The following is a 23,214-nucleotide window of genomic DNA, read 5'->3' as shown; positions in this document are numbered from 1 at the left end:
CGAAGTTGCCTTAGACCTCGAGGTGAAAGAAAGAGGTACGAGGCATCAAAGTGAGTAATTCGATTGCTCTATTTCTTTAGAAATCATGTTTAGATTGTTTTATTAATTCCTAGTATCATGTTAGAATGCTTTTATTGCTTTCTAGTATCATGATAGGGATAAAGCTTTGATTTTTATAGCTTAGTGACATGCTAGGATTTATTATTAATCTTTTTAGTATCATGCCTAGGATCTTGCTAATATTATGCTTTGATGAGATTGAGAATATTATGATGATGATTTGTTGTATCAATATTATTATGTTGCTTGATATATTATTGTTATTGCTTGATCACGCCCTCTCTTGCAGGTTTAAAGGAAATTTGTACTTGAAATCATGCTTAATAAAATAATTAATAGTTTAAAATAGGCTAATATGATTTAATTCAAGTGATCACCAATAATAGATTTATTTGTGTATTAATAATCAACCAACATAGATAAAACAGGTCTAGGGTTAATATATTGCTTGTATGTTAACCGAAAAGCACACATAAATATGAGAAGAACAAAGTAGAGGCCTATTTAGGGTAGGTTCAATCTCTTTTAGGTTGGATTTGTACCTTCATCCCTGAATATCCAGTCATAGTTCAGGACCACTATGGAGTTAGCGATCTCTGTGATCGTGAATGGTTTACTAGTTCCTAAAACTTGTTGGCGACTCTTTTGCTCTAGCTTCCTTCCCTTTGGACGCCACCATGCTTAAGTGTATGATCACAGTGGGGCTCAAGTGTGGGATGCTTGAAATATTCTTTACAGGTAGTATATATTAATATAACATTCGAAGTAAATAAAAAAGTAAATAAAAGAATTGCAAAAGTAGATTAAAAAATCGCAAAAGTAAAAAAAAAAAAAAAATCTAGAGAAAAATACGCTAAGGCCCTGACATGGAACAATTTACACATAACTCACTTCTACTATCTCTGACCAAAAGAAGAACATCTGTACTAATAAGCTTATATGAACCTACGTGGGATTCGAACCCACATCTTTTGTGAAATTACACAATGCTCTACCTATTGAGCTAGTAGGCTTGTATATTTAACATTGAAAGTAATAAATAATTACTCTAAAGTAAATAAAAGAAAACCAAAAAAAAAAAAAATCTACGCCTTGATTGAATGTATATGTAAAGCACTTAACTTGATACCCATGTGTTCAAGATAAAGCAGCTGAACAAGGATTGTATATGCATCTAACTCAATAACAAACTAGGCTATTGTCTATGCATTAGCTGATGCTTTTGATGAGTGGCATTTATGCCACTAATTCATCAATTTTCACCAAGGATTTTCCCTAATTTGTCATTTGTTTGAGCCTTCTCAAGCCATTTTTACCTTTATTTTTGTTACTTTTGTTCTTTCTCGTGTTTTCCCTCCTTTTTTTATCCTTTCTTGTGTTTTCTATCTTTTCTTTGTTGTTTTTGTAGGATTTTGACATTTATGGATGGCTTCGTAAGAGATGAAGATGTTCAAAGGAGAGGGCGCGCAACTCTACAAGGAGCCGTGGGCGCGGGTGCTGAAACATTGGGCGCGGACAGGGAGTTTTGGAGCTAGTTGGTTGAAACTATAGATGGCTGGTCGCAGGCTCTCCACTTCAAGCCGCGGGCGCGGTCCTTTGAGGGTCATTTTCCCCTATTCTCCCAACCGCGGCCTCTCTACAACTAGAGAGGCCTCTCTACTTATCACCGGCGAGCGCGACACATAGGGTCGCGAGTGTGGCTTGGTGGGTTTGGGGATTCCGTACCCATTTTGGAGAGGGTGCGGTGTGGCTTGAGAGGGCTCTCCGCCCTTGGGTCGTTATTTCCGTATTTTTTAAGCAATATTAATAGTTTTCTTCTTGAATTTGATGGTTATCTTATTTTCCAATATTAATTAGAACATTTTAGAGAGAGAAACTCTAGTATTTTAGAGAGAGAAAGTGGCTTAATCTTCAAGTTTCATCATTGTAATCAAGATTTCTTCAAGTTTTCTTCAATCCAATGCTAGTATTGCAAGTTTTTCCTTCATCAATCATGCTTCTTAGTAGTATTCTCTTTACTTTTTCCTTTTGGTTTGATTTAATTGCTTTAATAGTGTTTGATTTCCATCTATTTCATTGATTTTACTTGATTGATTGCTTTTCCTTTGAACTTGAATCATGTTTAGTTTTGTTAAGATTAAACCATGCTTAGTGTAGTTGTGATGGTTAATTTCTCTTCTCTAACTTAGTTTTCTAGCTAGGGAAGGGGGTGAAGATCATGATTAATTAGGATTATGTTGATGATTGATTGGATTTAGCCTTGAGTTGATGATTTTGTGCTTGAATTGCTGGGAGTTATTGGTGTGCACCTTTAATTCCAATATTTGAATTCTAAATTAGATGCATGGGAATGATCTAGTTTAGGTTTGATTTATTTCATCAATTTGCTTGAGTAGTTGCATGGGAATGAATTACTTGAGTAGGATTTGTATTCCTTGGCATGAATCCATGTTGATTATCATTGTAGTCTAGGTTGATCATGATTGGAACCCCCTCTCCCTAGTGCTTTGATCAATTTCTCTAAATCCTAGTTTGTGTTCCTTATTTTAGCATTTCTAGCTTAATTATTCTTAATTTTCTTGTTTTCTATCTTTAGTAGTTATAATTTTGATCATTGAAAAACTTAAAAACTTTCAAAATCATCCAATTGTTAATTGCAATAGGTTCATAATTGCACTTTGATTCAGCAAAACTCCCTTTCCTTGCGGATCGACGCTTTACTTCCCACTAACTAGCATAGAGTAAGTTTAGGTTATAAATTTCTAATTTGATTTAGGGTAATAGCCCCAACAACCTATTTTCATGTGATCGAATTTGATCTTTTTTTATCGTTACAGTCTATTTTCTCTATAAATAGGGTCGATATTCCCCGTTTCAATCATCAACAATCATCTAATTCTATTCTTTCTCACTTCAAGCTAGAGCTTATTCTTTCTCCCTCTTTCTAATCCTTCCCTTTTCAAATACAATATTCCGCATTCACGAGTCTTAGACGCACCTAACCAAGTTCGAAGTTGCCTTCGCCCTAGATGTGTAAGGTTAATAATTTTTGATGGTTTGGTCCCAAATTCTATTTCAATTATTTAATTAATTATTTGATTTAATACTTTATTGAATTTACCAACGTGTGTATTGTTTTGATAGAAAGAGATACGAGGCAACAAAGTAAGTTGTTTTATTTTGTAGGAAGCATATTTATATTATTTTAATTCCTAGTATCATGTTAGGATGTTATTTATTGCTTTCTAGTATCATGTTTAGATTGTTTCCTATTTCTTCTATCATGTTAATATCATGTTAGGGTTAAAGCTTTGATCTTTATTGTTTAGTGACATGCTAGGATTTGTTATTAATCTTGTTAGTATCATGCCTAAGATCTTGCTAATATTATTATGCTTTATTGAGAATATTATTATGATGATGATGATTGTTGTGCCAATATTATTATTGTTGCTTGATATTATTGTTATTGCTTGATCACGCCCTCTCTTGCAGGTTTAAAGGGAATTTGTACTTGAAATCACGCTTAATAAGATAATTGATAATCTTGTTTAGGCTAATGTGATTTTAATTCAAGTGATCGCCAATAATAGATTTGTTTGTGCATTAATAAATCAACCAACATAGATTAAACAGGTTTAGGATTAATATATTGATTGTATGTTAGTCAGAAAGCGCACATGAATATGAGAAGAATAAAGTAGAGGCCTATTTAGGGCAGGTTCAATCTCTTTTAGATTAGATTTGTACCTTCATCCCCGAATATGCAGTCATGGTTCAGGACCACTATGGAGTTAGTGATCTCATAGATTGTGAAGGGGTGTAACCTTCACCCTGTGAACGGTTGTTGGCGACTCTTTTGCTCTAGCTTCCTTCCCTTTAGACGCCACCATGCTTAAGTATATGATCATAATGGGGCTCAAGTGTGGGATGCTTGAAATATTCCCTACAGGAGGTCTGAAGGACCACCCACTCATTTCATTGACCACGAGATCGGTCGTACTTTAAGACAAGTTCTTAGGCTTTATCAAGAAGAAGGGCAAGGTCTTGGTGTTATTGTTGAGAGTGAGAGTGATTCTTTGTCTTCAAGTTCTCAAAGTGAAGCAATGGAGGGTCAAGAGGATGATGTTTTGTTTCGTGAGTTTGGAAATTCGGAGGATTATGAACTCATGGGAGGGATTTTCTACCCGTCACGTAAACCAACTTTACCATTCATCCCCAATACACAAGAATGATACAAGCGGAACAATTTTCGGGTTCTCCACGTGAAGATCCCATTGAGCACCTTGATAGATTCCTTGAGCTATGTGCCATGATTCAAACAAATCAAGTTTCTCAAGAGTACATCCGAATGCACTTATTTAGATAATCTCTTTTGGGTAGAGCAAAGAAGTGGCTCAAGCAAGTCAAACCAAATTCTCTCACAACATGGAGAGAGATAGTCAAGGCATTCTCGAAGAGGTTCATTTCTGAAGAGAATATTGCCGAAATAAGAAGGAAGATTACATGTTGAACAAGAAGCGGATGAGAGTTTTAGTGAAGCTTGGGAAAGGTTCAAAGAGTTGGTACAAGCATGTCCTCACCATGAACACAATCAAAGCTTGCTCATGAGGTTCATCTATGATGGATTGGAACCTATGTCTAGAGCTAACTTGGATGCAAGGGCGGGTGGACAATTGATTAAGATCCCCGAAAATAAAGTCGAAGCAACAATTGAAGAGGTAGCAAAGAACTACTCTTGGGGTAGTAGAAGGAGGAATGCACCAAAAAAAGGTGGGATGTACGAAGTGGAGAACGTTGATCAATTGCAAAATCAAATTGAGCTTTTGACAAAGGGGATTGCAAAGTTGAACACGAGTGTTAATAGTGGGACAAGCTCTTCTAAGTCAATTCTTTCTCATGTCAAAATTGCGGTGGTACAAACCACGATACATCTTATTGTGGAGATTTGAGCCCCGAGCATGTGGCGGCATACAACACAAGGCAAGATGGATATAGGGGAAGTGGTGGTGGAGTAGCTTGGAGACAACCACCACCCGGATTTGCACCTCAACCTCAACAATGGGGGCAACAAGCTCAACCATCATACAATTCCAACCCTCAATACCAAAACCCACCTTCACCTCAAACTCAAAACCCAAGAGGAAACTACCCAAGGAACAACCAATATAACAACCAAAACCAACACAACAATCAAAATCAAGTGTCTCAAAGGAGCAAAGATCAAGAATCTCAACCCGAATCTACACAAACCCAAATTCTTCAACAACTCCAAGCTATGTATCAACAAATGCAAGAGGTCAAATGTAACACCCCCAAATCTCCCTCTACGGAATTACCAATATAATACGTATAATTATATCGTAGAGATAGACCTGAGCGTGTTACGGCCGCGTGATTACGCAAGGCTACTCAAAATACTTAACTCAATAACAAAACTTGCAGCGGAAACTCAACTTTCTTTTATTAATACTTATAAAAATAGTAACATTGTTACGAGTACTCAAAATAAAGACGTGACCAACATTCCTAAACTAGGTGAAGCAAATCCCAGGACTCACATATGCTCATTCATGACTCCACCTGAAAATAGTCAACACTGCTTACCATTACGGTAAACAGGGTGAACCAAAACAAATAGGAAATACGGATTAGCAAATTATGCTAAGTACAATAAGTGCAAGATAATGTAAACTCAATTTATTTGCAAACATGCTTTAAAAATCAATTCCAATAATTAATCCAATAAATTCCAAACTCATTATTCTAAAACCGATTTCAATGATTCAATATTCAAAATAATAGTTAATAAAACCAATTCCTTTATTAAGAACCAATTTCTTTTAATCCAATTCCTCACCCAAGTGTGCACACCCCCCAAGCTAGTCTCCTTATATTACAAGGCTATTATTGAGGAAAGACCCGGTCATACAAAGTCTAAGGCCTTATCAATATACCAAATCCGCATAGTGGGATTACCAACATGCTTATAAAGCATTAATAATAATAATAATTCAATGGTTCAATAAATCCTTTTAATATCCAATAGTTCCAATATAATTCAAAATCCTTTTTATTAATTCCACATGCTTTCAAAATCAAACCTTGTAAATAAATACTTGAGAATAAAATCTCATGTTAATAACTTTTCCAAAATCAATAACTCTTCCTTGAAAGACCTTTTATTTAATTCAACAAATCTTTTAAAATCAAATCCTTTATTTAAACATGATAAGTAATCTAAACCATTCAAAACATGATTTAAAAATCAATCATTCAAAATACTTTTATTAAAATCAATACCTTCAAACATAATTTATTTCAAAATCATATTTCAAAAACATGTTATTCAAACTAATCACTTTCAAAGGTATCTAGCTACCTAAACGTACCTTGATCCTTGCTAGAAAAACCACACAAAAAGAACCTCAAGAACCTTGATTTGAATATCAATCAACACTTCGCACTTTTAAAGTTTAATCACGAATACACCTTGCAAATAACATAACCATAAAATCAAATCTAATGTGCATGGGCTATAAAACTCTTTTAAAATAATACTTTAATATAAAATTATAGCTTTGAAATAGGTATTTGTATTTTAGAAAACTAACCATGAAGAAGATAAAAGAATAGGATTAAAGAGAATTGAATTTTCGTTGGAAAGAATAGGCAGAACTTGCAGAGGTCATAACTCCTTCAATTTAACTCCGAATTGGGTGATTCTTGAGCCTAATCTCAAGGATTTTTCGAGAGGAACAATCTTTTGTGAAACATTAATACCCAAAAAACCGACCAGAAGTGCCCGAAAACTGGCTTCAAAGGTATACGGGATAATATTTGTATGAAAAGAGGAGAAGAAAAGTATGAAAAGGTTTAGGGAAAAGAAGAATAAGAGAGAAGAAGAGAAGAAGAGAAGAAGAGAATTGGGTTTTTGGTGTGAAGAATATGAGAGGTATGAAGGGGTATTTATATGCTAGCTCATGCAAGAATTATGGCAAGAGAATATGGGAAGAATTATGGTAAAAAGAATTAAGGAAATTATTTGGAGAAGTGAATAAAGAAATATGGAAACTTTTGATATTAAGGTGATTAAGAATAATAGAATTTAGGAAAGTGTGTTTGTCATGAAAATAAAATGGCAAAAGAGATTACTTGGGGAATAATCAAAGATGAAATAAGGTAGGAAAATAAGATGATCAAATCTTTGTGAAATGGAAAAATAAAATTAAGGAAAATAAGAGATTTTAAGGAGATAACTAAAAATGTAATTTACCAAAATAAGTCACCCAAAAATCCATCATGGTGGCTTTAGATATTTAAGGAATTAATTTGCTAGTTTTAAGAAATTAAAAATAATTGTGTAAATAATATTTATTGTATAAAATAATTAATTAGTAAAATTCCAATTATTCACTAAATAAAATAACTAAGAAAATCAGATTTTCTACACATAGAAAATCCGAAAATCATAGTTAATAATTTAGGAATTTTCGGCCCTTTTAAATAAATAATAAAATATAATTTTGTTTAATTAAAATATCCGAAATATATATAAATAATCTGGTTTTTAAATAAAATAAATGGATAATAAATCTTATCCAAAATCCAAAAATAATAATTGAGTTTTAAAATACTTTTGGCTCCAAAATTCAATTATCATTTTGGCTCCAAAATCCAAATAGTAAAATAAATTACTAAAATACCCTTTTTAAGAGAATACTAATTAATTAATTAATTAGAAATACGTTTCAAAAATACGGGGTATTACATCAAAGCTCATAACAAGATGGTTGGTTCATAATTAGCCTAATTGGCCAAGAGAGTACCTTTAAACTCACCTTCTACTATACCCGAACAACCACAAGCTAAACCATCTCACAACATAAAACCGGACTCTTACAAGGCAATCACATTGAGATCGGGCACATCCTATGAAGGTCCAAAAAAGGGGGCTAGTGAGGAAAAGAAGGGAGGAGAAGAAAGTGTGAGTGTGGAGAAGAGAGTGGAATAAGATAAGGTTGTTGAGAAAGAAGAGAATATGGAGAATAAGAAGCCTAAAGATGAGAAGACAACTTCAACTCCTAGTGCGTCTAGGAATCTAGATGAGCCGGTTCCATTTCCCGGAAGGCTTGCGGAGAGAAAGTTGAATGACAAGTTTGCAAAGTTTCTTAGTGTGATGAAGAATTTGCACATTAATCTCCCTTTCATCGAAGTTGTTACACAAATGCCTTCATACTGCAAATTCCTCAAAGACATTCTCACCGACAAGAGGAAAATCAATGACGAGCTCATCACTCTTCCCCATCAAGTTAGTGCACTTGTTCAACACAAGATGCCAAAGAAGGAGAAGGAACTGGGAAGCTTCACTTTACCGGTTAAAATTGGTAACATGGAAGCTAAGGGTGCCTTGGTGGATTTAGGAGCGAGTGTTAGCTTAATTCCCCTTTACATTGCACAAAAACTCAATATAGAAATGATACCCACAAGGAAAACAATTCAATTGGCCGATCACTCGGTCAAACTTCCTTGTGGTGAGCTTGAGGATGTTCCTATCCAAGTTGGGCATATCTATGTGTCATGTGATTTTGTAATGATGGATATGGAGGAAGATGTTGATATTCCTTTGATTTTGGGTCGTGAAGCTTTTAAAACCTTAGGGGCGGTCATTAATTGCAAGAAAAATACTATTACATGTGAAGTGGCCAATGAGAAGATTGCTTTTGAGTTCTCCAAATTACTCAAGACCCCAATGGTTGAGAAATTCTACAAAGTTGATGTTGTGAATGAGGAGTTAGATCTCTTGGGAAGGGTCTTGATGAAGCCTCAAGATCCAATGGTTGAAACTCTTACATGCAAGGAAGAGTTCCACTCTCAAGAGACAAGAGAATTTGTCATGGCTATGGAAGAAGCTTCAAAGGAGGAAGAGGTCGAACAACAAAAAGAGATCGAGCTTGAGCATAAGGAGGAGAAATTAGAGGAGACTTCCAAGCCACCTCCCAAGGTAGAACTCAAACCCCTACCCCCTTCTTTGAAATATGCTTATCTTGGTAATGAAGGGGAATACCCTATTATTGCCAATGCTACCCTTGATGGACTTGAATTAGAAAAATTGCTTATTGTCTTGAGAAAATATAGAGATGTGATAGGGTATAGGATTGATGATATCAAGGGTATTAGCCCTTCTTTGTGTATGCATCGTATTCATCTTGAATATGATCAATCCACCTCAATTGAACCTCAAAGGAGGTTGAACCCCAACCTCCAAGAGGTTGTCAAAAAGGAAATTTTGAAATTGTGTGAAGCGGGCATAATTTATGCTATCTCCGATAGCAAGTGGGTTAGCCCGGTTCACGTGGTTCCAAATAAAGGTGGAATGACCATTATCAAAGGTGAAGGAGGAGAGGAGATCTCCACCCGAACGGTGACCGGGTGGAGAATGTGTATTGATTATAGGAGATTGAACAAAAATACCAAGAAGGATCTCCCCTTCATGGACCAAATGTTGGAAAGACTTTCTCACCATGCTTTCTTTTGTTTCTTGGATGGGTATTACGGATTTTTCCAAATCCCTATCCATCCAAGGGACCAAGAGAAAACTACTTTCACATGTCTATATGGAACATTCGCATACCGGAGAATGCCATTCGGTTATGCAATGCTGCTTCAACATTCCAACGATACATGACTTCTATTTTCTTTGAGATGCTTGAAAATGAGATTGAAGTATTCATGGATGATTTTAGTTTTGGTTGCTCATGTTTTGACACTTGCCTTGTAATCTTGAAAGAGTTTTGAAAAGGTTTTAAGAGACAAGTTTGGTTTTGAATTGGGAGAGATGTCATTTTATGGTTGAGGAGGGTATTGTCCTAGGCCATAAAGTGTCAAAGAAGGACATTGAGGTTGATCCGGCCAAAGTTTCGGTGATTGTAAAGTTGCCCCCTCCTACTTCCATCACGGGAGTGAGAGCTTTTCTTGGGCATGCTAGTTTTTACTGGAGGTTTATAAAAGATTTTTCATCAATCACCAAACCTTTAAACAAATTAATCAAAAAAGATGTTGTGTTTAGCTTTAATGAGGCTTGTCTTGAGGCATTCAAAAGCTCAAGGAAGCTCTCATTTCCTCTCTTGTTGTGCAAGCTTCGGATTGGAGTTTGCCTTTTGAGATAATGTGCGATGCAAGTGATTTTGCAGTAGGTGCGGTGCTTGGGAAAAAGAAAGAAGGAAGATCCTATGTCATCTACTATGCAAGTAGAACTTTTGATGAAGCTCAAAAGAACTATACTACAACGGAGAAGGAAATGCTTGCGGTTGTGTTTGTTATGGACAAGTTTAGGTCCTATCTCATTTGTTCTAAAGTGATTATGTACACAAATCATATAGCGGTTCGATATCTCATGAGTAAGAAGGAAGCAAAATCACGCCTAATCCGTTGGGTTTTCTCCCTTCAAGATTTTGACATGAAAATGAGAGACAAGAAAGGAGCGGATAACTTGTGGCAGATCATTTGTCTAGGCTTCCTTTTGAGAACAAGGAGGATGTGCCAATCAATGAGGAGATGGGATTTGAAACTCTTATGGCTATAGCTTTAACATCTAGTCCGTGGTATGCCGATATAGCCACTTTTCTTGATTGTGGAGTCATTCCCCCGGAGTTCTCTTCTCAACAAAAGAAAAGGTTCTTCAAGGAAATAAGGAGATATTTTTGGAATGACCCATATCTTTTCAAAAAATTTGGTGATGGCCTTTTTCGAAAATGTGTGCCGGATCATGAAATTGAAGGAGTTTTTGAGCATTGCCATGTGGAGGTCATGGTGGAGTTGACAAGACGGTGGCAAAGATTTCACAATCTCTCGTGTGGTGGCCGACGATGCATAAGGATGCTCAAAAGTTTGTTTCAAGATGTGATAGGTGTCAAAGAAGTGGTGACATAACCAAGAGAGATGAAATGCCTCAATAAAACATTTTAGAAGTTTAACCTTTTGATGTATGGGGTGTCGACTTTATGGGGCCTTTTGTTTCTTCATGTGGGAACTTGTATATCTTGGTAGCGGTGGATTATGTAACTAAGTGGATTGAAGCCATACCTTCCACTGCCAATGATCATAAGGTTGAGCTTAACCTTCTCAAGAAGATCATCTTTACTCAATTTGGGGTACCTAAGGTGTTAATTAGTGATGGAGGCTTCTATTTCGCCAAAAAGAAACTTGAAGCTCTTCTTAAGAGGTATAGAGTGTAGGACTTTAGATACTAATAAGCGGAATTGCATGAATCATATTCATAAGCATATAAACACCAAGATCAATGCATAACACATTAAAGAACAAGTAATAATATCTTTGAAGCATGAATCCACGTTCAATCGAGCAAGAACAACGGGAGATAAAGAACCCCAAGTGTGATTCCTCTACTTAGTCCACAAGCACAGATCAAACCTCCACTAATGCTAGTTAGTTGTGATTAAACCCTTTTAATCAACCTTCAACGGAGAAGAGAGACACGAACTAACCACGATTCACCACCACGAACACCATGAGCCACCAAGGGAGGTGGCCGGCCGTACGGATAGGAAGAGAGAGGGGAGGGCCGTGTGAGAGAGAGAGATTAGGGTTTGGGACTTGGTTGCTTGAATTAGAATTAACTGACTTGTGAATTCTACTGTCAATCTAAGTCATGCATCTTATTTATAGATCTCATCTCTAAATGAGAGTCCATGTCAAGCCCAAACTCCTTGTCCTAATCAAACTACTCTAGCCCAACACTCCTTATGGTATGTCATGATCTCATGAGGCCCATTAATGGGCCTCTTACTTGTTTGACCCAATACCTTTGTTGTGTGACCTTGTAGGACCCATTCTTTGGGCTTTGGACTATTTAACTAGCCCAAATATCATTTGCCATATCTAGCACCAGACAATGACGACCCTGTAGAATGAACTAATTATCTCCATAATAGTGATCCTTGATATATCTAGTAATTGCACTTATCAAAGACATAATTCCTTCATGGAGTTCATCACAAAGTTGGTCTTCCTAACCATCCTCAAACTCAAGGGCAAGTGGAGGTTTCAAATCGAGAAATCAAGAACCTTCTTGAAAGGATGGTGAACAAATCTCGGAAGGATTGGTCGCTCAAGCTTGACGACACACTTTGGGCCCTAAGGACGGCATACAAGACTCCAATTGGTACAACCCCCTATTGGTTGGTCTATGAGAAGGCTTGTCACTTGCTGGTGGAATTGGAACATAAAGCTTGGTGGGGTATGAAGGAGCTTAACATGGATATGTCATTGGCCGATGAGAACAGATTGCTCAAGCTCAATGAACTTGAAGAGCTTAGATATGACGCTTATGAGAAATCAAGGCTATATAACGAGAAAACCAAGAAGTGGCATGACTAACATATAAGAAACAAGAGCTTTAAGGTTGGAGACAAGGTGTTGTTATTCAACTCAAGGCTTCGTTTGTTTCCCGAAAATCTTAAGTCCAAATGGTCGGGGCCTTTCGTGATTTCAAAGACTACTCCTTATGGTTCTTTTGAGTTGGAGGCGGGCAATCATAAGTTCATGGTTAATGGTCATTGTTTGAAGCACTATTTTTTACAAATAAGAAGTTGGCTTGATTGAATGCTTTAGGTTTGATCCTTTGGATCCTAATCCTCCCCCATGATGATATTTTTCTCATGGTCAAGCTAATGACCTCATAAAGAAGAGCTTCTCGGGAGGCAACCCGAGTTCTCAACTATTTTATTCCTTTATTTTCAATTTTTGGATGGTTTTAGTTGATTTTTCTTATGATTCTTATCTCATGTTATTTGGTTTCTCTTTTGTAGGTACTTAAAATTTTGGGCATTGAGTTTGTGGAAGTGGATTTGAGATGTTCTAACCTCAAAATACTTGTTTTGGAAAGCAAATATTGATTATGAAAGAAGAAAAGGGTGAAAATTTAGCTTTTTTGGCTAGGAGTACTGCCTGCACCTAAGGAGAGCCCTCTCCAAGGTGCCGCAGGCGCGGGGGTGAGACCTGCGGGCGCAGACAGAGTTTCCCAAGAATTTCAATTCGATCCTGTAGATGGCAGGCCGTGCCCTTGGAGAAGGCGGAACATCGCTTGTTGCGGGCGTGACTATCAAACTGCCGCAAGCACGACACATGACCCGTGGGCGCGACAAGCTAGGTTTTAAACCCGGTTTTTAGCTTTGACACTCCCCTTTTCTTTTCCTTCTTAGCATATATCGAACTCCTTTGAATTCTCTCTCAACATTTCCCCATTTCCTTCAAACCCAAACCTTTAAACTCATCAAACCCTATCAAATCTCACTCAAATTTCTTCATTTTTGCATCACAAAACATCAAATTCATCACTTTCACCATTTCTCCATTATCAAAGGTCCAAAATTTTCGAGGTTCTCCATTGTTACTCATTGAAGTTTGCTTGGAATTCTTGTTCTTGGGGCTAATTGGAGTTGATTTTTGGCACAAATTGTTGGTATAATCACTTCCTCTCTAGTATTATTGGAATTTGAGCATTGTTTTGGTGATAACATTTGTCATATTTTTGAATTAATTTAGTGAACTTTGACGTGTAAATGGTAGTTTGTGTAGCAATTTCTTGATTATTCTTGGATAATTGTTGTTTGTTGTTTGAAACTTGTGATTGTTGGTGGTTTGTCTTGGTTAATTTGTGTTTTTGGTGGATTGTGGAGTGTATGAATTGTGAAAATTTGGTGTAGTAAGTGGGCTTGTTGCTTGATATTGGAGTGAGTTGCTTAAATATTGTTGATTGTGAATATGACGGGTGGCTCTAAGAAGAGAAAGAGTGGGAAGGAGTTTCAAGGATCCTCTTCTCAACCCCTCAAAACACCGAGCAACCCCCACCACCTTTGCCACCACTCAAATTCGTTAACAAACACCACAAGCCCATATATGAAAACTTGTTATCCCGAAAAATCAAACCCACAAAGAACTACCACCAAGATACAACAACCAAGCTTGGCATAGACGAGGATTGTTGGCTCTTATTCGAAAATTTAAGGTTGGGTTCCTTTGTGACCAAGGCTTACCGTACTTACCGAGAACCTGCCTTTGAATTTCTAGCCTCTTTTGAATGCCATGCCACCGGAGGCAACGATCTTTCCATCTCTTTCCAACTCTTTAACAAGAAAGAAACCATAAACCATCGTAAATTCAATCAACACCTCGATCTCAACCCCGATGCTAACCTTTTCTTTCCCGAAGTTGAAGGTTTTCATGACTATAACTCCCTTCATTGGTGGAAATGCATCTCGAGGATGGATAACTTCAATGCTAAGTACTCCTTAGCTAGTCAAATCATGCACCCAACCCTTCTTCTTCTTCATCGAATTCTTGGGTATATGGTTTACAATAGGGGTGTTAAAAAATATCTGATCCGAAATATTCGATCTGAAAATCCGATGATCCGATCCGAAATTTCAGATATCCGATCCGATTTTTAAGGTTTCGGATATTTCAGATCAGATATACAAAAAAAAAAAATTCGGATTTTCGGATCGGATTTTGTCCGAAAATTTTAACTACGCGATCCGAAAACCCGACTATCCGATCTGAAAATCCGACTATCTCATCCGAAAATTCGGATATCCAATCCAAAAATTTGGATATCCGAAATTGAACAGCCCTAATTTACAATAATCAAGACTTAGGTAAGATAACCGCGGAGGAAATTCAAGTTTTGTGGCTTGCTGTTCAGCCATAAAGGGGCTATAGAGTGAATTTTGGTTTCCTTTTCACCAAGTGCATTGAGGCTATTGTTACGGGGACGAAGACGGGAGAAATCCATTGTGGGGGTATGGTCACAAGGTTGGCGAAGAAGTTGGGTCATTCGGCTAAGCTGTGTTCTTGCACCCCCATAGGGAAGGGTGATGGAAGTGACATTTGGTTTGATATTGAGCAGTTGAAGACCATGAAATTCATTGCGGATACGGAGGATAAAGGAAGGACATGGAGCTTTCTTGTCTTCCTTGAGCATCATTGTTTTCTCCCTAATTCGGAGTTCACTTCCTTTACTAGAGACGGAGTTCAACACCCTTGGTGGGTAAGGAGGGATTCAGGCATCCTCCCTCAAGAAAAAATGGAGTTGATGAAGAGGTTGGTAACCATGAGGTGGATGAAGATAAGGTAGAGGTCGTTCCTCCTATTCAACAACAATAACAACGTCAAGGAAGAAGAAGACAACAACAACAACAACAACAACAACAACAACAACAAAATCAACAATTTGACTACCAACATGAGATGGCGGCTATGAGAGCGCAAATGGAGAGCATGCAACTTAGCATGAAAGGTATGATCGCATCTCAACAACACAATTTCTTTCAAACTAACGCACTTTATGATGCTAGTGTGTGTAGAGGGGTTATCATGCTAGTGTGCGTAGAGGGGATGCCACTCCTCCGGTTAACTATCCATATGAGCCGGCCGAACAAGGACCCATGCTGTCTTGGAGGGGTAACAACCAACCTACGTACCCTTATTGGCCAGGTGTTTCGGACCCTAATGTGCCAAGATGTGAGTATCCCGATGAGTCCGGTCACTATGACTACCGGGTTTCGGGTGGGAGTGATTATAGGGGTGATCCTAACTACCCCTACATTGATCCCTCTCACCCTTAGCCTCTAGTTCAACTCGAGTCATATGATCAATTGTCCTCATCCCAACTAGACCTCTTCAAAGGTCATTATGGGTGGCCTCCCGGTTACACCAAAGGTTGGGACCCCAATGGCCCCCCATCGGGCTTTTCTTATGATGGTTGGGGTGGGGATGGTAGTGGTGCCAGGCCTAGTGGCCAATAGCTCGCCCCTTGGTTATTTGTTTTCATTTTTTGGTCCTTCCCTTTCTTTTATTTGCTTGTACCGCATCGAGGACGATGCTCTTATCTAGTGTGGGGGGGTGTTTGAGTCAAAAGGGAGTGTTTTTGGGTAAGTGTGGAGGAAGGCACCAAGGACTCATGGGAACAATGAAGGGATTTGTGTGTTGGTCTTGTTGTTGGGTATTGTTGTTAAGCGCTTGGTAGCATTGTTTTTGTTGTTGTTAATCAATGATGTCTTTGATGATGATGAATTGATGATTATTAGATGATGAGTTGAGTTTGGGTAGTTGGTTGTGCCCAAGTTTTGAGTTTGTTAGATTTTCTTTCTCTTTCTTTTCTAACCTTTTTCTTTGTATAGTTTGTGTTTTTGCTTTATCTCTCTCTCTCTTATACCTTTGAAGATCTTTGGAAGCAACATATGGAGCCATGGTAAATTATATGGTTGCTTTATTTTTCTTCAAGAAACATTTAGGTGAGATCTTTCCTCTATTCTTTTTCTTTCTTTTGGTGTGCTTAGTTTATGTTAGTTTAGGAAGAAGTTGAATGGTTCGAGGATGTTTGCATTTGGTTCTAAGGAACCTGGGATCGTTGATGTTGTTATTGAATGATCACTTGTATGACGATTATGATTTATTTAAATTGATCATATGCCTCGTTTTTGAACCTTTTTTATTTCTTCATTCTTGTTTGGTTTTATTTTCCTTTTTCTTTTGACAAACATGACTTTGGCAAGATGAAATGAATATGTTTTGGAATTTGCTCATGCATTTGGAATTAACTGCTTTTTCGAATGCTTGTTTCTTCCTAGTTGATGATGGAATGCACGGTTTGAGAGTGCTTGTGGTTGAGTTAGAAAAATTTTAAGCTAAGGTAGCAAGGTCAAGAACCACTACTACAAAATTGAGCTTAAGTAACACCCATCAGTAACACTGTAAAAATTTCATGATTGTTTGATTTTTACATAACACCCATTAGTTACACAGTAAAAATATAAATTGGACATGTTGGTTGAGGCTTGCATATTAGAAAGATTTGAAGTATAAAGTGGTTCATTGTTCTTTCATAGCATTCTTCCTGGTAGTGGTAAGAGTGGTTACAGTTAAAGTCAATTTCAAACTAATGCCAATAAATGACATTCTGTAGGACATATATGTATGATTGATTATTAAAGTGGCTCGTTTTCCTAACCTTTTTTCACTTTACTTCAATTTTTTCTGGGAGAAAATTTTGGTATCTGTAGTATTAATTGCCCGAAGTGGATGATTAGCATCCAGGTACAGATCTGATAACACTTTACTCTTGCAGATGTAACTCTTTAAAAAATAATGTTGATGTCTACTTGTAGGGAATATTTCAAGAATCCCACACTTGAGCCCCACTGTGATCATACACTTAAGCATGGTGACATCCAAAGGGAAGGAAGCTAGAGCAAAAGAGTCGCCAACAAGTTTTAGGAACTTGTAAACCGTTCATAGGGTGAAGGTTATACCCCTTCACGATCCATGAGATCGCTAACTCCATAGTGGTCTGGAACCATGACTGGATATTCAGGGATGAAGGTATAAATCCAACCTAAAAGAGATTGAACCTGCCCTAAAAATAGGCCTCTACTTTATTCTTCTCATATTCATGTGCGCTTTCTGACTAACATACAATCAATAGGTCAACCCTAAACCTGTTTAATCTATGTTGGTTGAATTTAATGCACAAACAAATCCATTATTGGCGATCACTTGAATTATAATCATATTAGCCTAAACAAGATTATTAATTATCTTATTAAGCGTGATTACAAGTACAAATTCCCTTTAATCCTGCAAGAGAGGGTGTGATCAAGCAATAACAATAATAATACCAAGCAACATAATAACAACAATCATCATCATCATAATCTCAATCTCATCAAAGCATGATAATATTATTAGCAAGATCCTAGGCATGATACTAACAAGATTAATAACAAGCCCTAGCATGTCACTAAACAATAAAGATCAAAGCTTTATCCCTAACGTGATACTAACATGATATTAGAAAGAATAGGAAGCATCATACATAATATTAGAAATCTTAGTTATTACCCTAAACATGATACTAGGAAGCAATAAAACATCCTAACATGATACTAGGAATCAAAACAATCAAAACATGCTTTCTATATCAAAATAATAACAAAGTAAATTACTTACTTGAATGCCTCGTATCTCTTTCTAATAACAAAATACACGCATTATTAACTTTAAGGAAAATAATAAACAATTAAATTAAATAATTGAAATAGGGATTTGGGACCAAACCCTCAGAAATTATCAACCTTTCACGTCTAGGGCGAAGGCAATTTCGAACTTGGCTAGGTGTGTCTAGAACTAATGTATGCGGAATTTTGTAAGAGGGAAGGTTTAGAAAAAGAATAGAGGGAGAATAAGCTTCTAGCTTAAAGAGAGAGAAGAGAATAGATGATTGGTGATTGTTGGTGAATGAAAACGGGGAGATACGACCCCTATTTATAGAAAAATAGTCCAAAAACGATAGAACATACTTCAATTTCTATACGAAATAAAACTGGCATCTGTCGCCAGACGAAAGACATTAGAGCCAGGCAACAGACTCGTCGTCTGGCGTAAAACGCACTTTGTACGGAATCCTTTTCTTAATATGATTAAGCAGCAAATTCCGTGTTTATCAAATTAAAATCGGATTTATCATAAAACACTTATTTTATTCCAAATAAAACTCTTTAAAATATAATTATCAATCCTAATACTATTAGAATTAAAAAGAACCTTTTAGATATTCTAGAAGATTAAAGTCAATCCTAACAACTTTAGGAATAATAATTAATAGGTCCTCATCTAGATCATTGGGCCGCATATAAAATTCATTTCGGACCCAATTTAGTATTTTAGCCATAACTTACTTATTATTCATCGGAATTGGGCTTATAATATATCGTTGGAAAGCTCTTTTCGAGCCCAATCCAACTACACTATTGTTGGTACAAATTTTTACCTACACCCCACGGCAGGGAACACTACTTGTACCCCCCTACCCTCAGCGCGTGCCCCGCCCCCGCCCCTTTTCATTTATGAATTTTCTGTAAATTTTTATAACATGTTCATTTCTGTATTGGTAATTGTTCATTTTTATAACACAGACTTTTTGTTCATCAAATTAATATATCTTCTGAATTAAATTTTAAGAATTTTTTATAATTAAAAATGAGAGTAAATTTATTTATAAGGATTTGCATTCAAATCATTTTTAGTATAATTGTAAGAAGTATTGCATCATCTAATGTTCATTTTTGTTTTTTCGTGTTTCAACAGATGTTCATTTTTGTATCATTGGATATTCATTTTTGTATCATTGGATTCCATTTTAAAAGCAATGTGTAAGTTTTACAATGCAAATGCATAGGTCTTAGAATTGTAATTATATAACTAAAGCGTTGTTAAAAAATAATTTCCAATATAAAATAATTCAATTTAATTACAATAATAACACATTTTCATACAGCTATTCTATTACATGTAATTGTTTTATAAACATGAAAGTGAACCAAATGTACATATGTGTCTAGTTAAATGAACATTCTTTGTTACATTTGGTATAATAAAGTGTGTATATATATATATCCTCCTTGTTGCACCTCTAATCATATAATTGTGTGTTTTCCATGAAAAATATAATCCGAGCACAATGTATATGTCGCCTTCAACTTTCTTACTTGATTATCCTGTACAATAAGAAATCGATCAAGTTTTTCAAAAAAAATAATAATAACAACACATTCTTAATTAACAAAAGTACGTGAAATCTAAGAATTCAAAATTAAACATTTACGCATGAAAAACAATAACGAATTCAGATATGAACACACTATAAAGATATAAAAATCTTTCAATATGTGAATGAAAACGTAAAAAATCTAAATGAACATGTATTAAATTCTAAATGAACATTTATTAATATGAAAAAGAACATATATCAAAATCCAAATGAATATCTATTAATATGTAAATGACCATTAATAATAATTCAATATGTCAAAATACAACTTGATATGTATTGATATAATATGTGGATGAAATACCATAAAATTATATTACATTTTAAATAAGAATCATCAAAGGTCAATGATGAATGAACAATATGTGATTTATTTTTGAACATTTTTTAACATATAAATGAACATACATTAATATATATGTGTGAATATACACATATTCAAATGAATATCTATATATCAAATTCGAATAAACATCTATCAATATTAGAATTAAAATGTATGTAGTATAAAATTCAAATGACGCTCATAAGCATATATTAACTTAATATGAAGTGAAACATGTATTATTATAATATACGTGGATATTTTCAATATGAGAATGAACATATAGATATTTAAATCCAAATGAACATTTGTTTAAATACCAGTATACATTTATTAATATGTAAATGATCATAAACAAAACTAAGGTAATATTTTCTCAAGACTGAACTCTAGTAGAACTAAGGTAGGAATGTAAATGATCATATACTAATATCATAATGAACATCTATCAAAATGAAAATGAACATTTACCGAAAAGTCATTTTCAATATAAACTAATAATTTAAATATGAGTAATTGTACGAAAACTCAACTAATAATTAAGAAAATTAGCACAATTATACTCTATACTCAATTTTTAATGGCAAACAATTTTATAAGTCCTTATGATTTTTATTAATATAAATGTACAGCTACAAACATGTATATTTTGAAAATAAAAATAAGTAGGACCACTATAAAAATGTACAACTACAAACAGGTACATATGAACATTTAGCAAGTTATAAATGATCATTATACCTTGGAATTCGAGACATTTCATGTTCAACAGGAACATTCGACATTATTATATCTTTTAGAAGTTGAGGATCAATAATCACAGGAGATTTAGGTTGGCGCTTTTTTTTGTAATGTATCTAGTCGTTTTTGAATAGGAAAAACGGCATCTCGTTTTGCATATTTTAATTTTTTTTTTCATTTTTGAAAATTAAACTAAATTGATAAATAAACAACTTCACATTAAGTAAATAATGCTTACAAAACTGCAAATCTTCTTTGTTGCTTTCTAGAACTTCCTTCTATGGCCTACAAAAGAAATTAAACAAATTACTACTTTCTTTACTTGTTTTTGAACAATGTATTGTAATTACTACTTTGTTTACTAGATTTTGAACAATATTTTGCACTTAATTAGTTATGATGAGCAAAAATCATGATTATTTTTTTTTATAAAAAAAATAGGGTTTAATCATAAAAAATGCACAAATTAACTTACAATTTTGATTTTGTTTTGGAGATTTTTCTTTTGCTAGTGCAATTTCTTCTCATATATCACTCGTTGTTGTTGAAATTGTAATAAATTTGCAGATTTTTTTCCAGAATTGTGCAATTTGAAAAGGTTTGATGAGAGAGAAAAAGGAGAGAGAAAATGACAATGAAGAACAACAATGTAGAAACTAGAAAGTGATGAGTTTTTTATTTTTTGTTTCATTTTTTTTGTATATATATGTGGGGTAGGGGAATTAGCCGTGGTTAGTTGCAAGTTACTATGGTAACTGTTCTAACTGATGCGGTTAGTGGGGTTTAGGGCTAGTCTGGTAATTTTGGGAGGGGGGAGTAGGCAGCACTGCCTAGAGGGGGTTGTAGGCATTAGGAATTATATTATTGGACCCTTATCATGGACTAAACTAAATTGGACTGGCTACTTTCATAAATAGAGTAAGAAAAGAAATGTTTTCAAAAACAGAAAGAAAGATATTTAAAAAAAACAACCACATCACTAGACTTTTCACACTTTCACTTCGTTCGATAATAATTGTCGTGAAAGATATTCATCACTGGGTTTGGTTTTGGGGAGACACATTTGGGTGTCTACACTACTACTATAAATGGTTGCAGGTTTGTAAAGATTATGTATCGTATTGCGTCCCTTATGATTCCCTAGGTATGAAGTCAATACTATCTAGAAAGATGTCACCATAATAGAATTGTTGCTAGTTGGATACTGTAAAAGTGTTAACATATTATTGCTAATAGGGGCCGGTGCAGTAGAATTCATTTTATGTCTCGCAGAGGTGTCTATTGCTTTTGTCGAAGAAAAAGAAGATGCCAGAGGTAAGTGAATCTAACATAGAGTTTTAGAGCTACATGCAAGATACTTTGGTTTGCAAACTTTATGTATGTATAGTTGTGAATATAACTTGTTTATCTAATTGGAATGTGTTTGGCATTTGAATTAGTGTTTGTTATGTTGCACACCATAGTTGTGCTATATGAGAAGTTTGAGGACCATGTAAATTCTTTTGCTAATAATGCAAGAAAGTTTTCTATTTATTAGTACCCACGGAAATTTTTTGGTTATTGCATTTTGTTCTTCCTGTAACTTCTTGTGTGTCTGCAGTATTTATACGTTTTTTTTATTTGACAAAGTGCAAAAGAAATCATTTGTGATTTCCTACGGTATCTTTGCTTCTCTAGTCACTAAAACCTGCAAGGAGTAGGAGGTTGATCACTTCCATCTAGCATAGTACTGAAATATCACAGGTATAGAAATCACACTAGAATTAGCAATGTGAACTTGAAAACTTTCTAGCTCTTGACAAGTTTCTACTTGGTACATCTACAGCATAACCAAAATAGTCTGCTAGGGTCTAAGGTCTGAGGTCTGATACTTTGATTATCTTCCAAATTTTTTTGTCACCAATAATGTTCGTCAACTAACAGACTGTCTTGTGTGTTCTTTGTAGCAAGTAAGATCCAAATGACAGATTATGAGAAGCTTAGACAAGTAAGGATGGAAGAAAATAGAATAAGAATGAAGGATTTAGGGGTTAATGGATTATGAAATGAAACAGTCGATGAAGGTATCAAAACAAACAAAAATAATTAAGAAGGTGACTAAAGATATTGACGGGTATACACCTGATGAAGAGGGTGATCGAACTGAACCACTGAAGTTAAAAGCTGTCTGGATGCTATTGTTGTCTGCTGCTGCTATTGTTGGTGCTGTCTGCTAGCCTGGTACTGTTGTGTGCTAGCCTATACTACTATGATGTTACTGTATGCAGTCTGTTGCTATTAGTTCACTGCTGTTATTACTACTGTCTGACTTATTTTGCCATTTCTGTTTTAAAATTTGGTGGTCTAATGTAGAAACCGAAGTTGACTTTTGTTTTGTTTTAGTATTTGATTGTTTAGCCAAACAAAAAGTGTTTATGAATGCTTTTTGTAAGAACTATGAAATTATTTTATTCATTCA

The 23,214-nt window shown here is 35.4% G+C and overlaps 1 protein-coding gene and 1 non-coding gene across 2 annotated transcripts; one reads left to right on the top strand and one right to left on the bottom strand.

Annotated features, from left to right (window-relative positions):
• Positions 1 to 4,546: 4,546 nt before the first annotated feature.
• On the bottom strand, positions 4,547 to 4,650 carry LOC145569624 (small nucleolar RNA R71). The gene has a single exon (XR_014096202.1). It is a non-coding gene; the product is annotated as a small nucleolar RNA R71 (small nucleolar RNA).
• A 3,451-nt stretch (positions 4,651 to 8,101) lies between these two features.
• On the top strand, positions 8,102 to 10,992 carry LOC145566658 (uncharacterized). Its single transcript, XM_081626007.1, has 2 exons — positions 8,102 to 9,064; positions 10,594 to 10,992. Exons 1-2 carry the CDS (start codon positions 8,102 to 8,104, stop codon positions 10,990 to 10,992), a joined length of 1,362 nt encoding a protein of 453 aa, XP_081482133.1.
• Positions 10,993 to 23,214: the final 12,222 nt, after the last annotated feature.

The sequence above is a fragment of the Chenopodium album genome, chromosome 11, assembly GCF_948465745.1.
Source record: "Chenopodium album chromosome 11, dcCheAlbu1.1, whole genome shotgun sequence".
NCBI classification, from domain to species: domain Eukaryota; kingdom Viridiplantae; phylum Streptophyta; class Magnoliopsida; order Caryophyllales; family Amaranthaceae; genus Chenopodium; species Chenopodium album.
This window is presented reverse-complemented; position numbering and strand designations above follow the sequence as displayed.